Here is a 24,446-nt window from a genome sequence, read left to right as displayed (position 1 = left end):
ATAATAATTTTAGACACCTAAATAAGTTAATTAATGTTTCAAATTTATCATACTAAAATATTTTCTTTTTATCATTTTACTTTGAACAAGTAAACAAATATACATACTATAACATGAAATTAATTATACTGTAACAAAATCTTAATTTGACATATTTAATTTTTAATTTAATTCGAACAATTTCATTCGATTCGACTCTAATTTCATTTAAATTTCAAATCGAGTTAAAATGATAAAATAATAATCATCCAACTCCATTAATTCAAAATATTTTTTTACTCTGATTCGTTCCAACACTCACCTTAGCCATTACCATAAATTAACTTTCATCCCATGATTTTATTTCATATTTCTTTGCTAGAAATGAGCAATCAAACTTAATAATGAGATAAGAAAATGAACTAATAAAAACGAATATAATACAGAGTCTGAAGGCTATTCTTGTCGATGAAGACTTAACCTGAGATTTGTTAAAGCATGGCAAACAACTTCAAGACTTAACACCATCCCAGATCATCATCTTCAATATCAGCAGGAGCAGTCCTGCATTCCATTAACCATAGAAACAGTAGCAGCACGTTCATTTATTTGATGCTTGCCTTTACAGAAGGTTGTAGCGACCCGAATGGCTATCACGAAATTGAAATCCATTTACAACCAAGTTCAGCCAATCGAACGCTATTGTTTCGTCTTGCTCATGAGCGTAGGTGTGACGGAGACAACCCCTATGAGGAAAAGAGTAGCAATTGAGTTGAAGTCGTAAAGATCCCCTAGCGATTGTAACTCACTGAGAGCTATTCCAGCCTGTACAAGAAACAGACAAGCAGGGCATTATTAAAGCATCAAGAGTGCCATTTAAGAGGTTTCCATTTTCGTATCAAACTTAAGAGAGAATAGGATAGCTTAATACCCTGACAGTTATGTAAGCAGCAGGGATGAGTCCGATAAAAGTTGCCATGAAGAAAATATGGTAAGGCACATCGACAATAGGTGAAGCAACGTTAATGAATGTATTTGGCAAAGTTGGAGTAAGCCTTAGGAAAAGCATATAATTAAACAGTCTCTCCCTTCTTTGAGCCACCTGCATGCATAAAGTTATAACTTATTCCACTTTTTAGCTCAACAAAAGCAACGTTTTTCCATAAGGAATTGAAAATCACCTGGGCTTGGAAGAAGCTCAATTTGTCAGGCCAAAGGGAAAAGACGAGGGGCCGCCCAATCAATTTTGACAGGAAGTAGCAAGAAGAAGCACCAGCAGTGGCAGTGGACACAACAAGAACTACACCTTTGAAGACTCCAAACAATGATCCAGCAAGCAATGACATGAAAACAGTTCCTGGAATCATGAAAGTTTGCATGAAAATATAGACTGCACAATACCCCACCAACACTTGTACGGTGTAGTCACTTGTGTAGGATTCAAGGTTATCTCTGCATGATAAATCATACAGAAAACTATCAATATAAAGCAAAGGAAAGCAAAAGCCACCTCGGAGGCTTGAATTAGATATAACACAGATATTATCAAGTCAAAGAATGATAAGGAAACTTATTTGATAAAGGATCACTGCATGCTAGTTCATTGTCTGTCTCCTTCAAACAAACGCACTTTTCGCCAACAGGAAATATAATATATGCTAAAAGGAACATCTAAAACCTTTTTCTAGAACTAAAGAGAAGGGGAGACGAGGCATACAAGTTGTCCCCGCAAAATTTGTATCTAACTTGATCAGAATCACCAATTACAGCTCCATACTGTATACAGGCATCTCAAGGGCAATCAAAGCAACATCTAATCTGATTCTTTTAGACTATAATAAATATTTCCATTCTAGGTCATTCCTAGTTACTAAGGACTTGACAATAAATGTTATATTTTGAACAATTCTTGCCAATGTAACAAAGCACAATCCTTTTTCAATGTCTCAACCATGCCCTTCTGTATATATAATTCAGTCATTAGTTTATCAATCCTCACCTTCCTAGCTTCTTTAGATCTCAGGGTTTATCTTTTTTTGGAGAATAAAATGGGGCTCATTTTCTAAACAACTCTTAAACATGATCTCATTTGTATTGATAAGCAGACAAAGTACACAATTAGTCCAAAATGACAATATCTTTCATTTCCACCAAATAAATCCGCTCATTATTGCCACAAATTCATTATAACAAGAGCAAAAACAAGCTCCGCTGACTTCAAGCAAGACCGATCCCGTAACTTGTTAAAATTACAGAGGAAATATAACATATAAGAATCAAAGATAATATGGACATGAAAATTGACTGGGTAGACTGCATGCAATCTCAAAACAACGAATTAGAGACAGAATCCAAAAGGACACACCTCAGGATCTGAAGATCTTCAAGGTTCCTGGGTAATTTGAGGAAGCTGTAATCAGAAGCGGGCATGGTTAAATAAACGCCTACAAGCCCCAAAAAGATCCCAATCACCATCGTTGAAGCCACTGCGACCTCCCAAAAGGTCAAAGGAAAACTGGGTTTGGATCCCTTTATCTCTTCTCTCCCTTCCATTGCTCACTTTTGGTTTCAGATTCCCTTCCTTTCTCTGTTTTCTTCAGCTTTCCCCCTTGAAGAAGAAAAAGAAAACAGAGAGAAACGAAAGAAACAAAAACCAACAAAATTGTAAATAGGGAGAGATTTAAAATGCCTTTTGGGACACTACTTCTCCTTCCTTCCTTCCCCTCTCTATCCCCTCCCGTATCTTCTTTAATTCAAAGTGTCCAAGAAGGGGAGGAAGAATATTCCCCGGGAAGGGCCTTAAATCCCAAACAAGCGTTACGAAAAAAACCAACTAAAATACAAAAATATATATATATATAGTATATTTCTTTTTTCGAGGAGTCTAAAAACCAGCGTCGTTGGTAGTTATCCCTTTATTTATTTTTTATTTTTGTATATTTAGTATTCTTGTCACTTCGAATTTTTTACACTCTTTCTTTTAATGAATGTTTCAAAAAATAAACAAAACATAAGTTTATATATTATATTAAATTAAATAATAGATTTTGGGAAAAAAGATTGTTTTATATAGGACTATGAATGCATTAGATACTAGATGAATATGTTATATGATTTTTGTCATATGTTAATGAAAATATTAAATTTAAAGGGTGTTATAAAATATTAATTAGTAAAAAGAAAAAGGATTAAATCACTTATTTAAAAACTTTAATTATTAATTATGTATTTCTATTAATGTGACATCAACTTAACTAATAAAAATATATAAAAAAATCTAATTATTAAATTAAAATGAAAATAATGTATATTATAAAATAATCAAACAAAACAACATATTAACAACACTTTTTGTATTCTACAAATAAATGAGTACTTTATATTCTTTTCTTTCTCATAATTTGAGGTGTGCTATCTTCTAAATGGAACAGGAGGTCAGGGAAGTCTTAAAAAAATTATTAATATTTTTATTAATAAAAATATTGTGAAATAAATATTTAATGAAAGAAAAAAGAATACATAATTTCCCATTTTAAATTGTCTGGGTAAAAAAACAATCTTAAGAGATAAAACATTAATTAAAATAAAATAGTACAACATGCTTTGAAACAACATTTTTGAGTTAATGCATTTTAATTTTTTATATCTGTAATTGAAAATTTCTTGGCTAATAGATTTACTAAATTATCAGTAAAATAAATTTGTTGAAGTTTTATATTTTCTTAAGATCATGTGTGAAAAATAATTCTTGTCAAATATGATTTGTTTAATCTCCTTTGACGTATCCTCCTTTAAATTGAGCTATATTTGTTGTATTATCTTCGTATAAGATAATTTATGTCTTTTCCTATAGATGTAAGTTACATATTTTTTAGATATGTTGGGTCATTAGCCTTAACTAAATACACTCTCGAATAGTCTCATACTTGCAATTAATCTACATGATTTGAAGAGACCGCATTTAATGTTTATTTTGTTTAATGCTATGATATCTTCACACATAAATAAATATTTCGTTTGAGGTCATCTTTTATGTGGATCTAATAAAAATCCAACATCAATATAACTAACTAATTGAGATTACGAGCCATTTAAGTAAAATAACACCATACCAATTGTTCCTCTAATATATTTAAATATATGCTTAATTTCATTCAAATGTCTGCGTGTTAGAAAGGAGCTAAACCTTACTAACAAAACTTCAACAAATGCTATATTAGGTCATTTGTTAGTTGAAAGATACATTAATGAATGTGATCTTACTATCATTTTCACAAAGATGAAAGGACAAGATACTTCACGATCAATGAACTCTTCACCATTTACTATCATTGAAGTAGTTAATGAATGTGCTTTGTCCGTCTAAAATTTCTTTAAAATGTTTTATGTATAAGATGACTAATGTATATGAATTCCAACTTTTAAATGTTTGATTTATAGGTCAAGACAAAGTTTTGATTTTTAAAAATTTTTCTTCTCAAATTTTTCATTTAAATAATTTATTGTATTTTAATGTTCTATATGAGTTTCGGTTGCATTTAAATCAGCAATATAAACAACAATTATAATGAATTTTGATCTAGTCCCTTTTTATAAAAACATATGGACAAATTGATAACTTTTTATAACTTTCATTCAATAAATACTCTTTAAGATAATTATACCACTATTGAGAGGGTCGACTCCTTCGAGAGGAGTCCTCAAAATTTCGTTCGTTGGGTAGCTGACTAGATTCCCAACAACCGAAGGCACTGTCCTCATGTCAGGGGTTTGTCCCCAACCTCCGTAGAGAGCCATGCACAGTTCATGGAGGGGACACCTCGGTTGGTGGTACATGAAATACTCGGGAGGGGTGTTAGCATAGGACCTGTGAATAATTATTCAACAACCTAAAGTGGTACCATGGTTGTAGGTAAAGGCCTTATAAACCTCAGGTTGGTTGTTTAAGTCACCCCGCACTCAGGTTGCTCAATAATTATTCACACCCTATACTAACACCTCTCTTGAGTTTTGTAGGTACTACCAATTGAGGCACTCCCTCTATGAACCGTACACAATTCTCCGCAGAGGCTAGGGACAAAACCCAAACACGAGGACAATATCTTCAATTGTTGGAGGGTCCAGCTGGTTGCCCGATAGGCAATACTTCGAAGACTTCTCCCGAATGAGTCAACCCCCCTCAACAACCACATACATCTATATTGTTTGAATCTATATAAGTTTTCTTTTTTTTAAAAAAAAATTGATTGAGCAATTTTCTTGAAAAATCATGTATCCTTTTTTGGTCTTAAATACTTTTGGAATTTTCATATAAATTTCAATATCAAGTGAACCATATAAACAGGCAATAACAACATCCATCAAACACATATAATTTTTTTTGTGTACTACCAAACTAATAAGATATCTAAACCTAATTGCATCAACCACTCAAGAGTATGTCACTTCATCATCAATACTGGGTATTTGCAAAAACCCTTATCTACAAGTAGTGTTTCATATCTTACGATTTCAATTTTCTTATTTTGTTTTAGCATAAATATTCATTTATGTCCCACAGCTTTGACACCTTTAGGTCTAAAAATCATCTCACACTTAGCAAGTGAATTTAATTATGCTTGAATTGCACCTTTCCAGTTTAGTTGGTCTTTTGTATTTCTATCTTAACAAATTTATGTTTAAGATTCTCTCTTTCTCTCTCTCTCTCTTTTATTTCAATAGCAACATTATAAACAAAAATGTTGTTGACAACTATATTTTTTTCATTTTGGTTCCATCTCTTTCTCATTGCAACATAACTTGTTGAAATCTAGTCATTTTCATCTTCAAATACGTCCATATCTCCTGGAGTTTAATAATTAGTTATGTGTTGGATCTTTCCAAGAACACTCTACTCCACTATATGCTCAACTTGATTATTTACTATTTTTCTTTTACAAGAATTTGTATCTTTGAAACCAATTAATCTAATATACTTCAAGCATGACTTACTTTCATTTTCTCTAACAAGTTGGCCTACTAAGACATCAATTCAAATTAAAGCATTTTCAATTGATACTTGATACTTGGTTTACGTTACTTTGTACGAGAATTTATAGAACACTCTCGTTCCAAATAATTAATTCATCCAATTATTTATTATCCCCATCAATATTTGGAAATTTGTCTCATCAAAATAATAATCAGTCAAGCTATAATTGAATCTTCAAGTAATAGTTCAAAATATTTAATATTCCTTATCCCATTAAATTTGCATCCGGTAATGAATGTGATATCCTAGCTAGGACCCAGCGATTAAGTCGGGCAAGGGGTACAAAAAAGAAATTTAGAATTTTCAGTAATAGCTAAACCAGTAAAATGTGACAATTTTTTTAATGCACTATTTTAGTTTCTATTACTTTTTTACTTTAATCTTTAATTTTTTACCTCCATCAACACTTAAAAAAAATGATATTTTGTGGATGACTAGAATGGAAATGACTTAGAAGTTGAGTGGCCAGAATGAAACTATAAACATAATGTGGTGTGTACAACCAACCATCAGTAGAGATTTAATGCTTGGTGATTAAAATGAAAATATCCTAAAAATTGAATGATAAAATTGTAAAAAATTATTTTTGAATAATTAAAATTAAAATATCCTAAAAAATAGATCACTAACTAAATAATTTACCTTAATTTTATATGATTTTCTTTTTTTTTACTAATTGTGAGTTACATAATCTAATACTCAATGATAATATAAAACAAGTGAGAAATGATTTTTAATATAAAAAAAATAAAGTAAGAAAATGGAGAGATTGTGATACATAGGACGTAATAAATGAAATAAATGATTTTTAATGTTTTTTTGTATTTGATTCTGTTGGATTGGATTCAAACTTAATTTAAATAATTAAAATTATTTTTAAAATTTAAGTTTAATTATAAAATATCAATTAAAATTACAAAATTATAATTTTTTATTATTTTAATAATAAAATAACTTTTTAAACAAACCTAATTGATTTAAAAATGAGAACCGACCCTCAACCCAACTTGGCCCGGCCATGGACATCTTTGGAGCAGGGTATGATAAATTAATCGGTGCTTTGCGTTGCATCTACCATATTGAGGCCTGCAATCCCACCTTTTTCATTTTAATATAAAAATAATATTCAATATATTACATATATCTAAGAGATTAATTGCGTTGATACTTGTATCAATTAGGTTATTTTATTAGATTTGATTAAATAAATATGTGTACTTATTACCCGGGTAAAAAAATAACAATGTCAATAAAATGCTTAAAATTTGCTATTAGTACTTGTATTTTGCAAAAATTGTAGGTTTAGTCTTTATATTTTAATTTGATCAGTTTTTGTCCATGTACTTTTAAATTGGTCAACTTCAGCCTATGTACTTTTTAAAATTTTAATCTTGACCCAAACAAGAGCAATTAAATCCTTCTGTTGAAATTCAATTTACCAATCATGTACCATGCGTACATTTATGAATTTAGTCCGTATTCTCCAATTGAATTATTCTAAGTCCTTGTTACTATTTAAATTTTAAAATTTCAGTCTTAATGCAAATGAAAGATGTTAGCCCATTAACTAAATTTTTAGCGAGTAAAATGTGGAAATAAGAAGTTGACACAACATTACACATATGGTAATATGTTTTCCGTATCAGATTTTGGGAATAGCAAAATTTAACTTAATCAATTTAATAATTATCATTTGATAATGACTGAAATTTTAACATTTGAAAAGTAAAGGGACTCAAAATGACCAAATTAAAGTAAAAGGACTAAATTCATAACTTTCACAAAGTAGAAGGACAAATAGCAGAATTTAACCCAATAAAATTTTAGAAGGCTGTTTTATAAAAACACATTAGATTTAAAGCTATGCATTAGTAGGGACAAATTTGTTAACAATTTGATCTACAGACCAAATTGATATAATACTAATACTTTGAAAATTCTCTTTAAAATTCAATAAACAATTTAGAATCTAATTTATAGTTTAAAGATGAGTGATAGAATTAACTCTAAAAGAGAATATATATATATATATTAACTTAAAAGGGATTTAATGTTGTTTGAATTGGATTAAATTGGTCGATTAAACTGATTGAATCGAGAGTGGATAAGTTCGAAAAGAGACGATTGAAAAAAGAAAAAATTGTGATATATCATCAAATTCCTTATCCTTTGTTTGATTGTTTCAAAAATCAATGCCTTTTTCATGTATTGAAGTCAAATTTGGCAACACTAGCTTCGGCTCTATTTAATGGATCTAATGTATTTGTGAGTTTAAAGGATTTTTGGATGAACAAAATCGTGAATAGTAACTACATCGCATCAATTTGTGCGACTCTACATAAATGGCGGCGGCATTTTTTTAGATTAACATATTTTTTCCATATGGTTTAACTTTATTTGTATTTTAATATACCCGGCTCTTTTCTGGTTGAAGTTTGAATAAAAAATGGTATACTAAAATTTTGGCCCTCTAACTTTATAAAAAAATTATTTTAGTCCTCCATTTAATTTTTCATCTTTTTTATCCTTTGAACTTGTATTTTTTTATCAAATCACCTCAAGGGTCCGTTTGTTTGACTGAAAATGGTTTCTAGAAAATGATTTTTGGAAAATGACTTACTTTTATGGAAAAGTTAATATTTTCTAGTGTTTTGATGAATCTGTATAAATTATTTTTTGTTGTTTGACAGATTTCCTGAAAATATTTTAGGAAAACTGTTTTAAATAAAACAAACATACATTTGAGAATTTATTATTTTTTCATTGCTTAGTTGAGTTTATTTTATATCTATTAAATTTATATTTTACATTATTTTTTTATATATTGCAATATTTATTTATAAATAAATACATCAAATTAAATATATAATAGTACTGAATTATTAAGCTAAAATATTAATAATAAAAAATTAAAAACAACCAAAGCGAATAGATGGTTACTAATTGTGTTATAAAAAACAATTATTAAATAATAATAAATTAACTTTCAAACCACAATTAATACTACAAATTAATAATATTATCCAAGTGCATAATTAGTAGTACATCACATGATAACTACAATATTTTCCAAGTGCATAACTAGTATTACACCATATAATTAGTACTACATCATATTAAAGCATCAATATTGTAACAGCCCGAATTTGACCCTAATCGGAACGGTGGTTTCAGGACCACGAATTAGAGTCAGAAAAATATTTAAATTTCATTTTCTTTGTTTTGAATGTATGAATTTAGGTGTGCTAAATTTTCATGTTTAGATTCGATGATTTGAGTGCTTGATTATTAAAAAGGATTAAATTGCATCAATTGATTAATAAGCATGCTATCATGAAAATGTTAAAGTGTTATGTCTTTAGAATATTGAGTTTTGAATGGCAATTATATCATTAATAAATATATGGACGGTAATGGCTTAATGCATGATGTCTTTATATGTTTATTTTAAAGTTATTTGTGAGATAATTATTTTTATAAGTAATATAAAACATAAAATGGAAAGCCATGCATGTTTGTATCTTTAGGGCCGAATTGAAGTTGTTTTTGTAAATTGGAGTATTTGTGATGATATTTAACCTTAGACAATTGATATAGACGGTATGGGACATAAAAAAATAAAGCTATGTTATTTTTTTTCAAAGGTTAAACTAGTAAATTATTATTAAGTGAAGTTTTAATAAAACAAAGCATAAAAAAAAAGAGAACATGCATGTAGTTCATCTTGGAGGCCGAACAAAGGAGAAAGAAAATAAGATTTGTGGCTTTGAAGTTTCAGCCATTTGAAAGCAAAAATTCAAGGTAAAATTCATGTTGTTTTTGTGAATTTTTAGTATCATTTAATTCCTTGCTTAATTTTCTCTAAAACCCATGAGTTAATTTTTGTTTTGGTGAATAATTGATGTTCGGCCATGAGTTGATAAGCTAAGAAATTTGAGTTTGATGTTAGAAATTAGAAATCAAGTGTTAGATGAATGCCTTTTGTGTTACGATTTTATGTGATTTTGAGTTTAAGATTAATTTATTTAATAGGAGGGTTAAATGGTTAAATAAATGAAATATGAGAATTGATATTTGAATAAGACATATTCGGTTTTAGTGTGCCATGGGAAGAATTTAATTATTTTGATGTATTAAGGATGTTTGAATCGAAATGTCAAAGCCTAATTTTAAAAGGGGTATTATTTAAATTATTATATTATATTATTTTTGAGTGAAAATAAAATGGTTAATTAATTAAATAAGTTTAAATTTCTTTTAACTAGCTCAAGATCAAAAGAGAGCTGATTTGGATCGGGGGAAGTCGAAGCTAGTCCAGTAATCGTTTTTATCAAAAGCTAATACCCGAGGTAAATTTTTAAGCAATTAAGTCAAATTGAATTTATCGTTAATGAGGTTTATGAATTTATTGAAAGTATATATATATATATATAAAGGCTATTATTATAGCCGAATGTGATATTTAGGTGAATGTCTTATAATCGAATGTGATAGATACATGGATTGATATAGTTGAATATGATATATATATGTTTGACATAACTAAGTGTGTATATATGTGTAGTTGGATAAAGTTGAATGTCTATATATGTGTGATTGGATATAATCGAATGTGTATCTAGGTGTAGTTTGATATAGCCGATTGAGATGTATACATATATATATTTATGTGAGTTTAATATATCCAAATGAGATATTGAATAGGGAGATGAATAAGTTAATATGTGGTTGATGTTTAAGCTTATTGTGTATATGTATAAATGAGTAATAAGTTTGAGGGATGCACTAAGTGTGCGAATTTGATACTGAGCACTATGTGTGCGAGTTGGATTTAAGCACTATGTGTGTGAATTAATTTCTGAGCACTAAGTGTGCGAAATCAGTTATTGAGCATTAAGGGAGCAAATTAATTTCATGCTAAAAAATTGAGTTTGGTAAGTCCTTAAGCTATGTTATGTACTAAATTTAAATAAATGTTAAATATAAGTGTCGAATTTAATTGTTAAAAATTGTTATACCACTGCCGAATGATTTTGTAAGGTGAATGATATTATTATGGTGTAAAAGTGAATGCCGAAGGTGATCTAAAGTGATGAATGGTTTTAATGGATGTATATTGAGGTAGTCAAATATGATTTATAATGTGAATAATATATATGCTATGTTTCAATGTGAAAGTCGAATGTGTCTTAGGATATGAAGGATATTTGTTATGTTTCAATGTGAATTCCGAATGTGATTTATAAGGGTGAATAATATTGTGATAAGTTAAATGTGATGGCCCGATGTGATTTTGAGTTGGAAATGATAATTCAAAGACTTTGATAGTGTTCTGTTAATGATCGGTAGCGTAAGACATGTGATTGAGATATTCAGGCTCCGAGCCCAGCAGGCCTTGTGCCGGTGGATTCATTCAAGCTAAAAGCCTAGCAAGTCTTGTGTTGTTAAGTTTATTTGGGCTTTATGCCTAGCAGGCCTATTGCCGGTGATTAAATATCAGACCTTGAGTCTAGCAGGCTTAATGCCGGTGTAAGATTTCAAGTTATAATCCTAGCAGGCTTCGTGCTAGTGAATAAAATCGGGCTCCGTGCCTAGCAGGCCTTGAGCCGGTGAATTGTATTAAGTTATAAGTCTAGAAGGCTATACACCGATGTGAGATCAAATGTGGTAAACGAGCCCTAAAGGTTTGGAGAAATTGGATTATTAATTATCTGAAATAAGGCACGTATGTATTTCGATATTTATTGTCAAAATGTGTATATTTGTGAAATAAGTATGTATACAAATTCGATTGTCAATGAACATTTGGTATAATTGGTTATATGTGATTTTAAAGTGATTTGGCATATGTGATTAGGTATGAACTTATAATGAAGTGACATATTCGATTGTATATATATATACATGAGATTATACAGGGTTTGTATATTCGGCCTTGTGAAATAATCTATTGAAGTGAATTATTAAATGTCATGTGATGATATATTCAATTCGTATATGTATACCTATTCATCATTTCGGGATATAAACAATCTAGTGAATTTTATACATTTGATTTTATGAGTAAGAAATCATGTGATGTTGAAATTATCTAAGTAGATTCAACCAAGTTCACTTAGCTAAGATAAAGTATGTTCCCAACGGTATTTTTCGGCCAATTAAGTGATGCTTGTATATGAAGTTAAATCTTGTCTTGTGAGCTTGCATAAATGAGTGGAATTATAGTTGAATGTATAATGACATTTACATGATTTGGTATTATCGGCCATGTAGGCTATGTATACATATGAGTGATATTATACTATGAATTTTAGATTTTTTTATATGGATAAATGTATGTATGATGATTATGATTATTTGGATTGGAAGTGGATATGATTATGATCTGATAATATATGGTCTATGTGAAAATGAGATGTGATTAATGGCAAGTGACTATAATCAAATAAATTATATAGGAAATGTGATATGGTAACCGTGTTCGTAAATATATAATTCCGGTACATGTGAATTATCTTTGAAACTCATAAATGTAAAGTGGTTATGTATTTAATAATGATATGTGAAACATGTTACCATGAATGAAAGAAAGGTACACAGATGAATATATGATATATGTGCTTGCTATATGGCCTTGTGGTCCCATGATTTGAACAAGGGAAATATGAAATAAGAAAAATGGTTTTGAGATATGACTAGGTCTTAATTTGAAATATGGACATGAAATGGATATTAAGATGGTGATATTATGATGCATGGTTTTTATATTTATAAATCAGTTAGTGAAGCAATGACAATGGTTTGGTTGGTTACGTAATGAATATGTACAAGTTTGATTTATATAATTGAGCTGACGGTTATTATTCGAATTTAAAAGCATAGTTATATGTTATTGATAAATAAAATAAGTGAAGCTATTTAATGAGGTTATATGAACTTAAGAGTACAATGGATGTACATGTGATTGAGATTGTTTAAATCCAATTTAGTGTTATGGAATTATAATGATCATTGAAATGATTTATTTGCTTATGGCTTACTAAGCTTTCAAAGCTTACTATGTGTGTTTTTCCTATGTCTATAGAGCTTCGGAGATTTGCTCTGGTTGGAAGTCTGGGAGACGTCTTCACACTATCCAGTTTTCATTTCGGTAAATAAGTGTTTTGAGAATTGGTTATGTGGCATGTATAGGCTAGTTTCGATACGATTCATTTTGATTTGTACACATATAAGCCATGCAAAAATTGCTTGTTTATTATGCCAAATTAGTTTAGTACTTTGATTAAATGAGGTTGCACATGTTGAGAAATCAACCAAAGTATATTATAAGTCTAGACTATGCTTGATATGTTGTTTGTGGTTTTGATGTTTTGGATATTTCAAGTAATAATGTTCATGTGCCGAATAGGGTTAGATAAAGATAATGCATATTCGATTATGTATGTTTTTATAAGATTCATTAATGAGATCTTTGATTGATTTAAGAGTTTAAGAAAATGATTACTTATGATTGATATGAATATATGTGTATTTCCGATAATGCCTCATAACCCTTCCGGCGAAGGATTCGAGTTAGGGGTGTTACAAATATCTTCAACCTTGAGAAAACTTTTGAAGACAACATTTTCTATGCTTCGTACTTTTAGCTAAAAAAGCTATGGCCTTGGATTTACTACCCACAAGATAATCAAATACACTAATGATAATCAAATACACTAAAGGAATATCTCAAACAAAGGAACACCAACTGATGCAGTAGCGAGTTGCCTAACATAAAAGGGAATCAATCAAACAAGGTTAGAAAACAATCATTGAAATTACAAATCAATAAGCATGAGAAAGAAGAATAAGAAAACTTGAGCCAATTCAAAATGCATAAACAAGAAATGCTCGTAACAACAACACAAATACATGTACAGAACAATAAAAAAAATGATCTATAATACATATGAAAAAGGGGAGTGATTACCTAGGACACAAAATTAAACACTATCATTCAATTGAATCAAAATACACCTACAAACCAACAAACAAACGTAAATTTATACTAAAATCAACGATTAAATTCTCTTTTGGAAAATACAATGGTATTAGCTGTCTTGTTGTGATCATGAATCTATTTACAATATCAAATATGGTTTTATTATTTGTCTGTTATTACATGAAGGGATACCATTTAGTATAACACTACCCTGAAAATAAAATGAATATAGGGTCCAAAACTAAGGAGGTTGATGTTAATGAAGAAAAATGCTTCGTAAGCCTATGACAAACTATTGCAAACAAAAACAATTACAGCCTATAACATCAAAATTAAGAAAACAAAAATAGATAGAGACATTGAAGCAAGAAGTGACAAACACAACAAGCAAAACCACTTAAGTTTCGGGTTTTAAGAGCATTAAAAACTAACCTCCAACCTTAGTAGATCTGAGAGAGCAAACGAAACACTTGTATTACAAAATCTATTTGGCTTTAGCTTGAAAAAACTTGAATTCATCTTGACCATCGTCAAATCAAGCTCGAGCTAGTGAAAGAGCTGAATTTGAGTATTTGAGTCAAGTAGTTGAAGAGCTTAATCAATCTTTTTTCTTTTTAATTACTATTGTTTCAATTTGAATCCAAACTTGAGTACAAAAACTGAGTTTATATTTCACTTTAATTGAGGCTCATCCATTTCGAATATTATCTCAAATTGCTTTAGCTATAAAAGCAAAATTCAATCAAACTCAAGTTGAGCTTCAAGCCTTGCATTTCAGATTGAGTTTCGAATGGTTTAAGCTCAACTACACCCTGTAAACTGACATACCCTTTTGGTTCAGATTACATTACTTGCTTGGAAAATAAAAAATATAAATTCATATTAATACTAAAAGAGAGCAAAAAGTTGAACCAAATCATTTTAACTTGAAAAAAGATTATGTTCAAGACAATAACATCCATAACTTCTGCAGCAGATTATCAGGAAATTACTAACCAAATTATTGTTGCATCACGAATCTAAATTACCTAAAAGTTTACAAGTAAACTAGAAGCATCCAAATAAACATTCAAAAAGAGCATTTTTAACATTCTGTTCCATTATAATTGTTTGTATTTAACAATAATTCATCGAAATGAAATACTAAAAGAGAAGAAAAATCATGCAATTGATTCATTAGATCAGTTATTAGAGAAGGGTAAATAGAGAAAACGTACCATAATGGATCAAAATTCGAGCTATTCAATGATTTATATTAGAAAAAAGGTCCTTTTTTACCCCAAGAAAAAGGGGAAAATAAAATTGATTTCTGTTGGAAGAAAATTTAAAGAAAGGGAAGAAAACGAAATCATGCCCATTAATCCCATTTGAACAAATAACGTGTGAACTTGAAAGACTTTGAATTTTTGCTCATTAGTTGTGTCTCGTCCACCACCGCCATTACCATATCCGAATTATTTCATTATCACCAACAAAAATCCAACTTGCACAGCTTAAGGAAGATGAAATGTAAAAATAATAAAAACCATAAAAAATAAAAAAGAGGGATTAACCAGCAACTAATAGGGCCAAAACAACATTTTGCTGCTAAAAAACAACCACATATTTCTTCCTTTTCATTCTTACCTTCGAGAGAGGAAGATAAACGTCATCGTCGGTTGGTGTAGTACCGATTTTGTCAAAGAAAGGCGGAAAGAAGGAAAATCAAAGATGAATGCCGGAGATTGGTGCTGGGAATCGTTGCTGGCTGGCAGCAAACACTAGATCAGGGTGGGAAGGAAGGGGAAAGGGGAAAAGACTTTGGGTTACCTTTATTGTTGAAGAGAAAAACTTTGGAAAATGTTTTACCAAATGAAAACGGTAAGACATTTTCCTAAAATAAAGCGTTCTTTTCCTGTGTTTTGGAGAAGCTTTTACGATGGGAATTCATTTACCACCAAACAACTAGTGGAAAAGGATGGAAATATTTTCCATAAAATGTTGTACAGGTAAACAAACACAGCCTAAAATGGATGAAAAATTACAAATAAAAATGCCACAAATCATGTTATGCTTGTTATAAGATATTTTGGCTAGGGTTTTAATTCAAAATACTGGAGGTGAAAATGCAACAAAAACCTTATACTACATCCTAGATTGCATTTTGGTTCTTATAGAAAAAATGGGTAAATTAACATTTGTACGTTAGATGAGTGAGTAAAATAACCTTCTATTAAAATTTGGTGTTTATATATAAGGTATAATAATAATTTTAGCCCTCAACCTTTACAGATTTATTCAATTTGACTCCCGCTCTTTTATTGAAAGTAAATTAGAAATTTTTAACACTAACAAAGCTAAAAAAATCAAAAAGATCTTAATAAAAAAAACTTTTAAAAAAATCAATTAAGCCCTTTTAAATTTTAAAAATTATAAACAAATTATTCTTTTAACTATTAATGAACGTGATTTAAAGTAACGAATAACTCCCTTAAATGTAAAATAATATAATTCATGTTTCAAAAAATGATTGGAGTGACACCAAAGAGAGGTAAAAGGAATTTCCTCCAGTTTCTTGGGCAATGAAATATTTTTTAATATTAACGATAACAAGTAGAAAAGCCAATAGAGGTGCTTGTATGCACACCCAAAAATCAACATCTATATGGTTAAGACCCTTCATTAAAACATGGTATAAGCATCCATGATCCTCCTTGTATATATGCTTTTTTATCGTGTACATGGAACCTATAGTCTGATGTGATGTTGTCCCAGGCCGCTTCTTCTCATCAACAATTTCAACTGGATTATCGTCTGCTTCAACTCCATTATTCTTCTTTCCCATGGCACCCAACCCATCATTCTGCTGCCCCTCGGCACACCCAAATCGATTCGCCCTTCCAAATTAAGCCCAAATGGATTCTTTGGCGGAAATCCTGATTGAGAAAATCGCTGACTCCACTTCCCTTTTGCCACTGCAAACTAGAAGCATTTGGATTGCCAACTCCTACTTCCCTTAGCCAGCAACTCCTCACCGTTGAAGCTCTACATGGCATCACCATGAAGGAAATATCTCAACCCATATCCATCTCCGTCTCCTTTTTACCTTGGACAATCCTTATAGGACAAAAACTTCCATTATGTCCCAATCGACAACAGAGGAAACAAAACATAGACAACTTATCATACTAAAATCTAATGTAAACCTGCTCATTTTTAGGCAAACCAATTTTCTTTCTTCTCTTCAATGGATTACGAACATCCAATTTAACTCGTATGTGCATATAAACATGACCACCTCGACTAATCAGTTTCGAATCATAATCAACAACTTATCAATGAAGTCCCCAAACTGTCGTGCCATCACTTCGTCATCAGCTCGCTCGACAAATCGTAGATCTAAACCAAAAATTCACAAATTCAAGTAGCACACTAAGGGGGTCTTCGATACCCCTCGATCCTTGTAAGAGAAGGAGATGATTGTTAAAAACCCATAAGAACCATTCAAGACTCTCTCCATCTCAATCTCATAATAGAAATCGGAACAAAAATCTTTTTTTTTTCCTGAGATTTGTTATAGTAACACCCCCTAACGAATGCTAGAGATTTGTCATAATATTCTGCATCGCCTGAAATTCAACCACACTTACCATAAAAAAACAACCAACCAAGTCAAACTCATGAACAATTGGCTCCTCTCGTACTATCTTTAAAACAAAATATTGAATGATTCCTTCTCCTCTCTCAATTTAAAGAAGCTTTTGTTGAAACCATTTTTTTTGAAAACAAGGATCGATTTTGGTTTTGAAAATGGAAACGAAAATTAGGAGTCGCCACAAATCTTTTTTTTTAGGTGTGATCGGATCACCTAGAAATTTGGTCATTTTAATAAAACATTTTGATTTACTAAAACAACGATTTTGGTCTACAAAATTTGAGAAAACGGGTTCGGGAGTCGGTTACATACGAGGAAGGATTAGCACCCTCGTAACACCCAAAATTGGTACCTAATTGATTAATTAATGTTGTAGTAGCCCAAATTTCACCGGGCTGAAAATAGAATAAAAGAATTAAATAAATAAGTATTTATTTATTTAAAATGTCCATTAAAAAGTCCTTTTACAAAGTCCAAACTGAAAGCTCATATACATAGCCCAAACTGAGTATTGTTTATGGCCCATTTACAAGAAATACTGGTAGCCCACATACAAAACTGTTAACCGAATACCCAAAATCCCCAGCAAACCCGTTACACCCTCAGCCTAAACCTACCCTTGACCCAACTTGGTAAAGCCCAAGGGGCCCAAATGATTAACTGGATTAGGAAACCCTAGAGTTTCCAGGAACCTTAGGCGCCGCAATGAAATTCTGGAAGCTTCAGGCACTCTAAGCGACGCGACCTTTCATCTCGCGCAAATTCAATGGCCCAATCGTCGCCACCAAGCGTGTCGTGATCAGACGTCGCGCCACCATCGACGCGCAAGTCATGCCAGAATCCGGCGTTGGCTCCATCAGCGCGCAGACATCAGTGATCGAGCGAGATTCTCGTGGATTACCTGCGAACAAAAGAGGAAACAACGACAGAAAACCAAGGCAAACATGGAAAGAAATCTTTGATTTCTTTCCTAAACCATAACAGTCTAAGGCTATAAAGCCTTTCTTCAAATCTGTAAAAAAGGACTTACGATACACACATACAGAGAGAAAAATACCACAAAGATATTGTACATCAAATATTTTGCAATAATATATCAGAGATATTTCACGAGAAACGAAGGTGATTTTTTTTATCTCATATTTCGTTTCTTTTCTCTTTTCTTAGACGAATATACAAATTGTTTTTTTAAAAAAATAGTAACATTCAATGGAAGAGGAGTTACCTGTGGAAGGACAAAGGTTTTTAAACCCTCAGACCACCGCGTACGACGGCGCGTGAGGCGCGTGTGCAGGCACTACACTGTAGTCGGAGACCGAAGGCCGGACTACCCCTTCTATCATTTTTAGAGAATTTTCAAGTTTTTTTTTAAAGTGGGGTACTAAAATGAATTTTGGGTTAAGGTTTTAACATTTATAGTCCTACGAAAATGGTGTCGTTTTGGCTTAGCTTGATAAGCACTAAAACAGCATCGTTTCAACAGAGAAGATCCGCGTGTTGACCCGATTACCCGGGAAGGATCCGCGTGTTTTTGTGAATTAGGTAAATTGCCCAATTGATCCTTCCTCCTTTTTAATATTTACAATTTCATTTTATGTTTATTCAAATTGGCCCTAACTTCTTACAATTAATTCAATTTAGTCCCAATGGCCAATAGAATTTATTCTGGGAAACGACGTCGTTTTTTAGGATTTGGGCTAATTGCCCAGTGAATCCTCTGAATTTAATGCGCATTCGGAACTAGGCCCGAAATTTTTACTATTTTGCAGATTAACCTTAGATTTTCTAATTAAATTCAATTTTAATCCTTTTTATATTTTAATTTACTTTAAATACTTTATATTATTGTTATTATACAATACATTATTTTATCATATATTTTATCTATAAATTATATTATATTATATATATTTTATTTTATATATTTCTTTATATATTTTTATAAAATTGTATTACTATTTACTAAATTTGTAAATACCAAATAAATTTTAAAAAAATTATTAATAAATAATAGTATATATTATCCTTATTTATAATAGTATTCATATTCCATTTATATATATTACACCTTTTCTTTATTTATATATTTTACATATGTACATTATTTATTTTATAAAATTCTTATGAAAATTACTCATATCCTATTTATTTTATAATATACGTATACCATATTATATTTCATTATAATTATTTATGATTTTTTTATTACATACTATATTTTATTATTTAATATTCCTTATAATATCTATCTTTCTTATATTTTTATATATTATTTATTTTGTTTTTTTATACTATTTATTTTACTATATTTTATATGCAAATTACTTATTATATTTTTATCATTTTATATTATATTTCCTTATATTTTATTCATATTATATTATTAAATGTAACTTATTTTAAACATTTTTTTAATTTATATTTTAGGTATTTTTTATCAATAATTGCTCACTTTATTTTATATTTTAATATATATATATATATTGAACCTTTCTTTATATTATGTCAATACATTAGATGTTGGTCTCATAATTTTATTAAATGTTGAGTGCTTGACATATTATTATTTTTATTGTATTTTATATATATATATATATGTGTGTCAAAATGTATATCATGCGTCATTTTTATTATCAATATGTTTAAATGTACGATGAATTACATGTTTATGTGTTTTTACCTATTCTTCTTAAATATATATCGTGTTTTATATATATTTTACTTATTTAAAATTTGCCATGTTTCTTATATGTATATGTTAGTTAATGTATGATATTTATGCTATTGTGCTTTTATTTACCTATTACTATAACATGTTATCCCGTATGTTATGTTAATATGCTCCTTCATGCATCGATCTAAAAAACGAGACTTTAAAGTTTTCAAAAATAAAGGCAATACTTGGTGTTTGGGAATTTCGAGAAAAGTAGTGCCCTAGCTTATTGGGTTGCAACTTTTCTCGTTGAGTTCGAATAGTCAAGCATCCTTCTAAGTTTTTTAAGGTTTTCTAAGTGCAAGCAACTGTCTCGGAACTTCAAGGCATTGTGTCTTAACTTACTGGATATGGCGTTTCATTGTTTCGAGATAGGGATTTCCAACAAGGCTAACTTAGTGTCAGATATCTTAAAAATATTATGTCCTAACTTATTGGATATAATATTTTGATTTATTTGATACAAGTGAACCTTAATTTTTAAAATCAAAAATATTAAAAGAGGATTGCATCTTAAAATTTTTAAATTTCCGGCATTAAAGACACTTGATAATCAATTAGGTACCAATTTTGGGCGTTACGAGGGTGCTAACCCTTCCTCGTACGTAACCGACTCCTGAATCTATTTTCTCAATTTTCGTAGACCAAAATTAATGTTTTAAAATAAAATATTTTATAAGGTGATCCAATCACACCTAAAAAGATTGGTGACGACTCCCGTTTTTGTTTTTTTAAAGTCGATTCCCATTTTCCAAAACCCGATTAAAAAATGGTCTCGACAGCTTGGCGACTCCGCTGGGGAATAATAAGAGAGTCAAGTCGTGTAATTGATTCTCTCTTGTCTTAATGTCAGAAATTAAAAATTTTAAAATTTAATCCTCTTTGCATTACATGTGTTTGTATTATTACATGTGTTGCTATATTCTGATACGCATTGCATTTGCATAACCGTTGTGGTCACACCCTTAAGTGGGAGTGAGAAGCTACGCCTTCGTTAGGTTTTCGCCTCCGTACAGAATAGTGGATCACTTTCGGGATACATCTGTACCTATGGTTTCGTGAGATTTTCATCTCCGTGTAGCCATAGAGAAATGTATTCCCCTGAACTGAACTCGATTCAAATGAGCCTATAATGGGTGAGGATCGAGGAATCTGTTGGTTCGGGTACCTCAAACTTTAGAGCTAACCTCATATAGAAAAATCGTAAGGGCCCAACTTAGTTAGAGCTATACTTTAGATATTACCCTTATAAATTATCGTTGAGATTTATTGATATCATGTGATAATGACTATTTCTTTTCTTTTGTTTGCATGTCATTTTGCATTTACGAAGGTATCGATTCACGGTCAGTTTCTAAGTTAGGAAGTTTTATTATGGAGAACGGACTTTTTGATAGAGTGGAGGGCAACGCCGATGTTCATAGATGGTCAGAGCAAACGCAGCTAGAAAAGGGAGACAGTATAACTATGGGATATATGTCGGAGCTGTCAGATTATACTCGTATTAGTGTCACACAGAATAATCTCCAAGAGCTTAAGAAAATTTGGGATCAATGGGGCAATGAAACCAAGTAGTTATTCTACGATAATTATGGAGATTTACCTTACTTGCTCGATATTCAGGTAAATGAACACTTGTTCTGAGCCCTTGCTCAGTTTTGGAACCCGGCGTACAGTTGTTTCACTTTTGGGGAAGTAGACTTGGTACCTACCGTGGAGGAGTACACTGCCTTACTTCGTTGTCCCAGGTTTCAGAGTAATAGGATCTATTCTCGAGCTGCTTGTGTCCCTACCTTTTGGAAGAAATTAATGACCATTACGGGAATGAGTGAGCAGTGGATCACAGCCAGAATTAAAGAAAAGGGTGAGTGCAAGTGCATTTCGTGGGACACTTTGAAAGATTTGATTTTGACACACCCCGATGAGATGAAGAAGGTAGACGTTTTTGCTTTAAGTTTGTATGGACTAATAGTTTTCCCTAGGGTTTTGGGATATGTGAACGAGGCAACTACGGATCTTTTTCATCGACTCAGTAAAAGGGTCACTTCCATCCCTGCGATTTTGGTGAAGACATTCAGGTCCTTAGGTGCATGTAGGAGGGCTGGTGCAGGCAGGTTTGTAGGGTGTGCTCAGTTACTTTTGGCTTGGTTCTACAGTCACTTCTGATTGATTGATGGGATTGTTTGTCGAGTTTTCTTTGAGAACTACTCCCCGTTGAAAGATATAGTAGCCTCATCTAGAAAAGTGGATGTGCCAGAATTGGATGGCATTACTTCAAAATCTTCAGTCGGAGGATGTTGAGTGGAGAGCTCCATAGATAGTTCCTGGTGAGATACTTTATTGATGCGGCAGCTTTGATTGGGTTCCCCTGTTGGGAATTTGGGGTGCTATTGGTTATGCCCCTTTGCTCGTGCTAAGGCAACATGGATTGAGACAGTTCGTACCAGCGACTCATGGGTTGGCTCAAAGTGAGTTTGTATACAGAGGAGCCGATTACAAGAGGAAGGTTAGCTAGGTTTCTAGTGCTTGGAACAAGACTTGTCGGTTGAAGGGAGTGGCCATTAATCCTACTACGACACCGAAATATGTCGAGTGGAGGAGTAGAAGGATTAACGATAATGTCCCTAAGACAAAAAATGGAGGAAGTTCAACCAATAGAGGAATATCTACAAGTGATACCCTCAGAGCTTGATATCATGAAGCAAGAATTTGGAACTTGAAAAGAAGATAGAAAAGCTTGAGGAGGAGAAGATGTACTTGAGTCTAGATGTTGACCTGCAAAAGAAGGAGGTTGAAAAATTTAGGAAGGAAAAAAGGAAGGTTGAGGAAGACCGAGATGATTTAAAAGAAGAGTATAAGAAGGCACAAGTATTTTTAAAGCGAGTGGGATTAGGAAGGTCTACGGAACAGTGGCAGAAAGAAGTTCAAGTGGAAAAAGCTAGAGCCAATTGTTGAGAGAGGAAGTTCCAAGAGATGCGGTCGCAGAATTTGACATTAGAGGAACAAAATAAAGGGTTGAAGACCAAGGTAACTGAGCTTGGAATATCCCTTCGTTGGCATCGAAACCATGATCCTACGGTCGAGTTAAAGGAGCTAAAAAGAAAGGTTGAAGATTTGGAAGTGGCATTGCATGATGGTGAACTTCGGATTGAGCAGCTCGAGGCGTAAGAAGATTGTATAAAAGAAGAACTCCATCAAGTTAAAGGTAAAGTTAGAGACAGGGATTATGTTATTGGGGAGGCTATAGCCCAGATTCAAGAGATTGTTAAATATGTTCAAGACTTAGCAGTACGAGCTGATGCGTTGAGTATGATGTATGAGTCAGCGTCTGATAAAGGTCGAGAGTTAGCCCTTTTATTAGATAAAGTTAGAGCTTTGGGCATTAGGGCAAAGGCGTATATGTAATCCATTTATATGTAAAGATATTCTTTTTCTAAATAAATTTTTCTAAATGAGATTGAATTGAGATCGATGCCTTTTTGCATTCATGCATTTGCATTACATCACACCATATACATTCAAAGTTATAGAAAGACCCTAATTAGTTAAAGTTTACTTCCAGAGAGGTAGAAAAGAAAATCTGAAAATCACACATCCTTACGGCACCTGCACTAAAACTAAGAGTATGGATCAAAGGTTCGAACAATTGCAAAAGGATATGCAAGACCAATTGCAAGAGCAATTGGCCAATATGCAGAATGACATGAAGGAGAAAATGCTAGAGGCTCAACTTCTAAGGGCCACTGATAAAGGGAAGGCCCCCATGGCTATCACTGGTGAGGAGGGTGAGGATCATCCTCTGGGTTTTACTCCGCCTCATGTGCCACTGTAAACCGAGGCACCTCCTAGAAGGCCATCTGTCACTGTAAGGCCTCAACATGGGCCAGTTGATGCTGGAATCCCTGTAAATTTCCCATCTGGGTCGGGAAATAATTTGGGTGATAGCCCGATCAACCCTATCACTCCTGATCTGGATATGATGGAGAAGGAAAGAATGGTAACCGAATCCTCAAAATAGTTGGAGGATCGTTGCAAGTGTTTGGAGGAGAAGTTTAGGGTTTTGGAAGGCGCTGGCAATCATCATATTGATGCCAAAGACTTAAGTTTG

The 24,446-nt window shown here is 31.7% G+C and overlaps 1 protein-coding gene across 1 annotated transcript; it reads right to left on the bottom strand.

The window, feature by feature from the left end:
• Positions 1-315: 315 nt before the first annotated feature.
• Positions 316-2,834, bottom strand: LOC107920604 (uncharacterized membrane protein At4g09580). The gene is made up of 4 exons (XM_016850398.2): positions 2,345-2,834; positions 1,161-1,431; positions 911-1,081; positions 316-804 (listed from the first exon to the last, which is right to left on the bottom strand). The coding sequence occupies exons 1-4, from the start codon at positions 2,530-2,532 to the stop codon at positions 679-681; spliced, it is 756 nt and encodes a 251-aa protein (XP_016705887.2). The 5' UTR covers positions 2,533-2,834; the 3' UTR covers positions 316-678.
• Between the last annotated feature and the right edge of the window lie 21,612 nt (positions 2,835-24,446).

The sequence above is a fragment of the Gossypium hirsutum genome, chromosome A08 (assembly GCF_007990345.1).
Source record: "Gossypium hirsutum isolate 1008001.06 chromosome A08, Gossypium_hirsutum_v2.1, whole genome shotgun sequence".
In the NCBI taxonomy this organism is placed as follows: domain Eukaryota; kingdom Viridiplantae; phylum Streptophyta; class Magnoliopsida; order Malvales; family Malvaceae; genus Gossypium; species Gossypium hirsutum.
This window is presented reverse-complemented; position numbering and strand designations above follow the sequence as displayed.

Bases quoted from the DNA above. Each gene is read 5' to 3' on its own strand.
- LOC107920604 (XM_016850398.2), bottom strand. From the start codon at position 2,532: ATGGAAGGGAGAGAAGAGATAAAGGGATCCAAACCCAGTTTTCCTTTG. The intron at 1,082-1,160 runs GTGATTTTCAAT...TTATGCATGCAG, and splicing joins TGAGCTTCTTCCAAGCCCAG to GTGGCTCAAAGAAGGGAGAG. The intron at 805-910 runs GTATTAAGCTAT...TTTCTTGTACAG, and splicing joins CTGCTTACATAACTGTCAGG to GCTGGAATAGCTCTCAGTGA.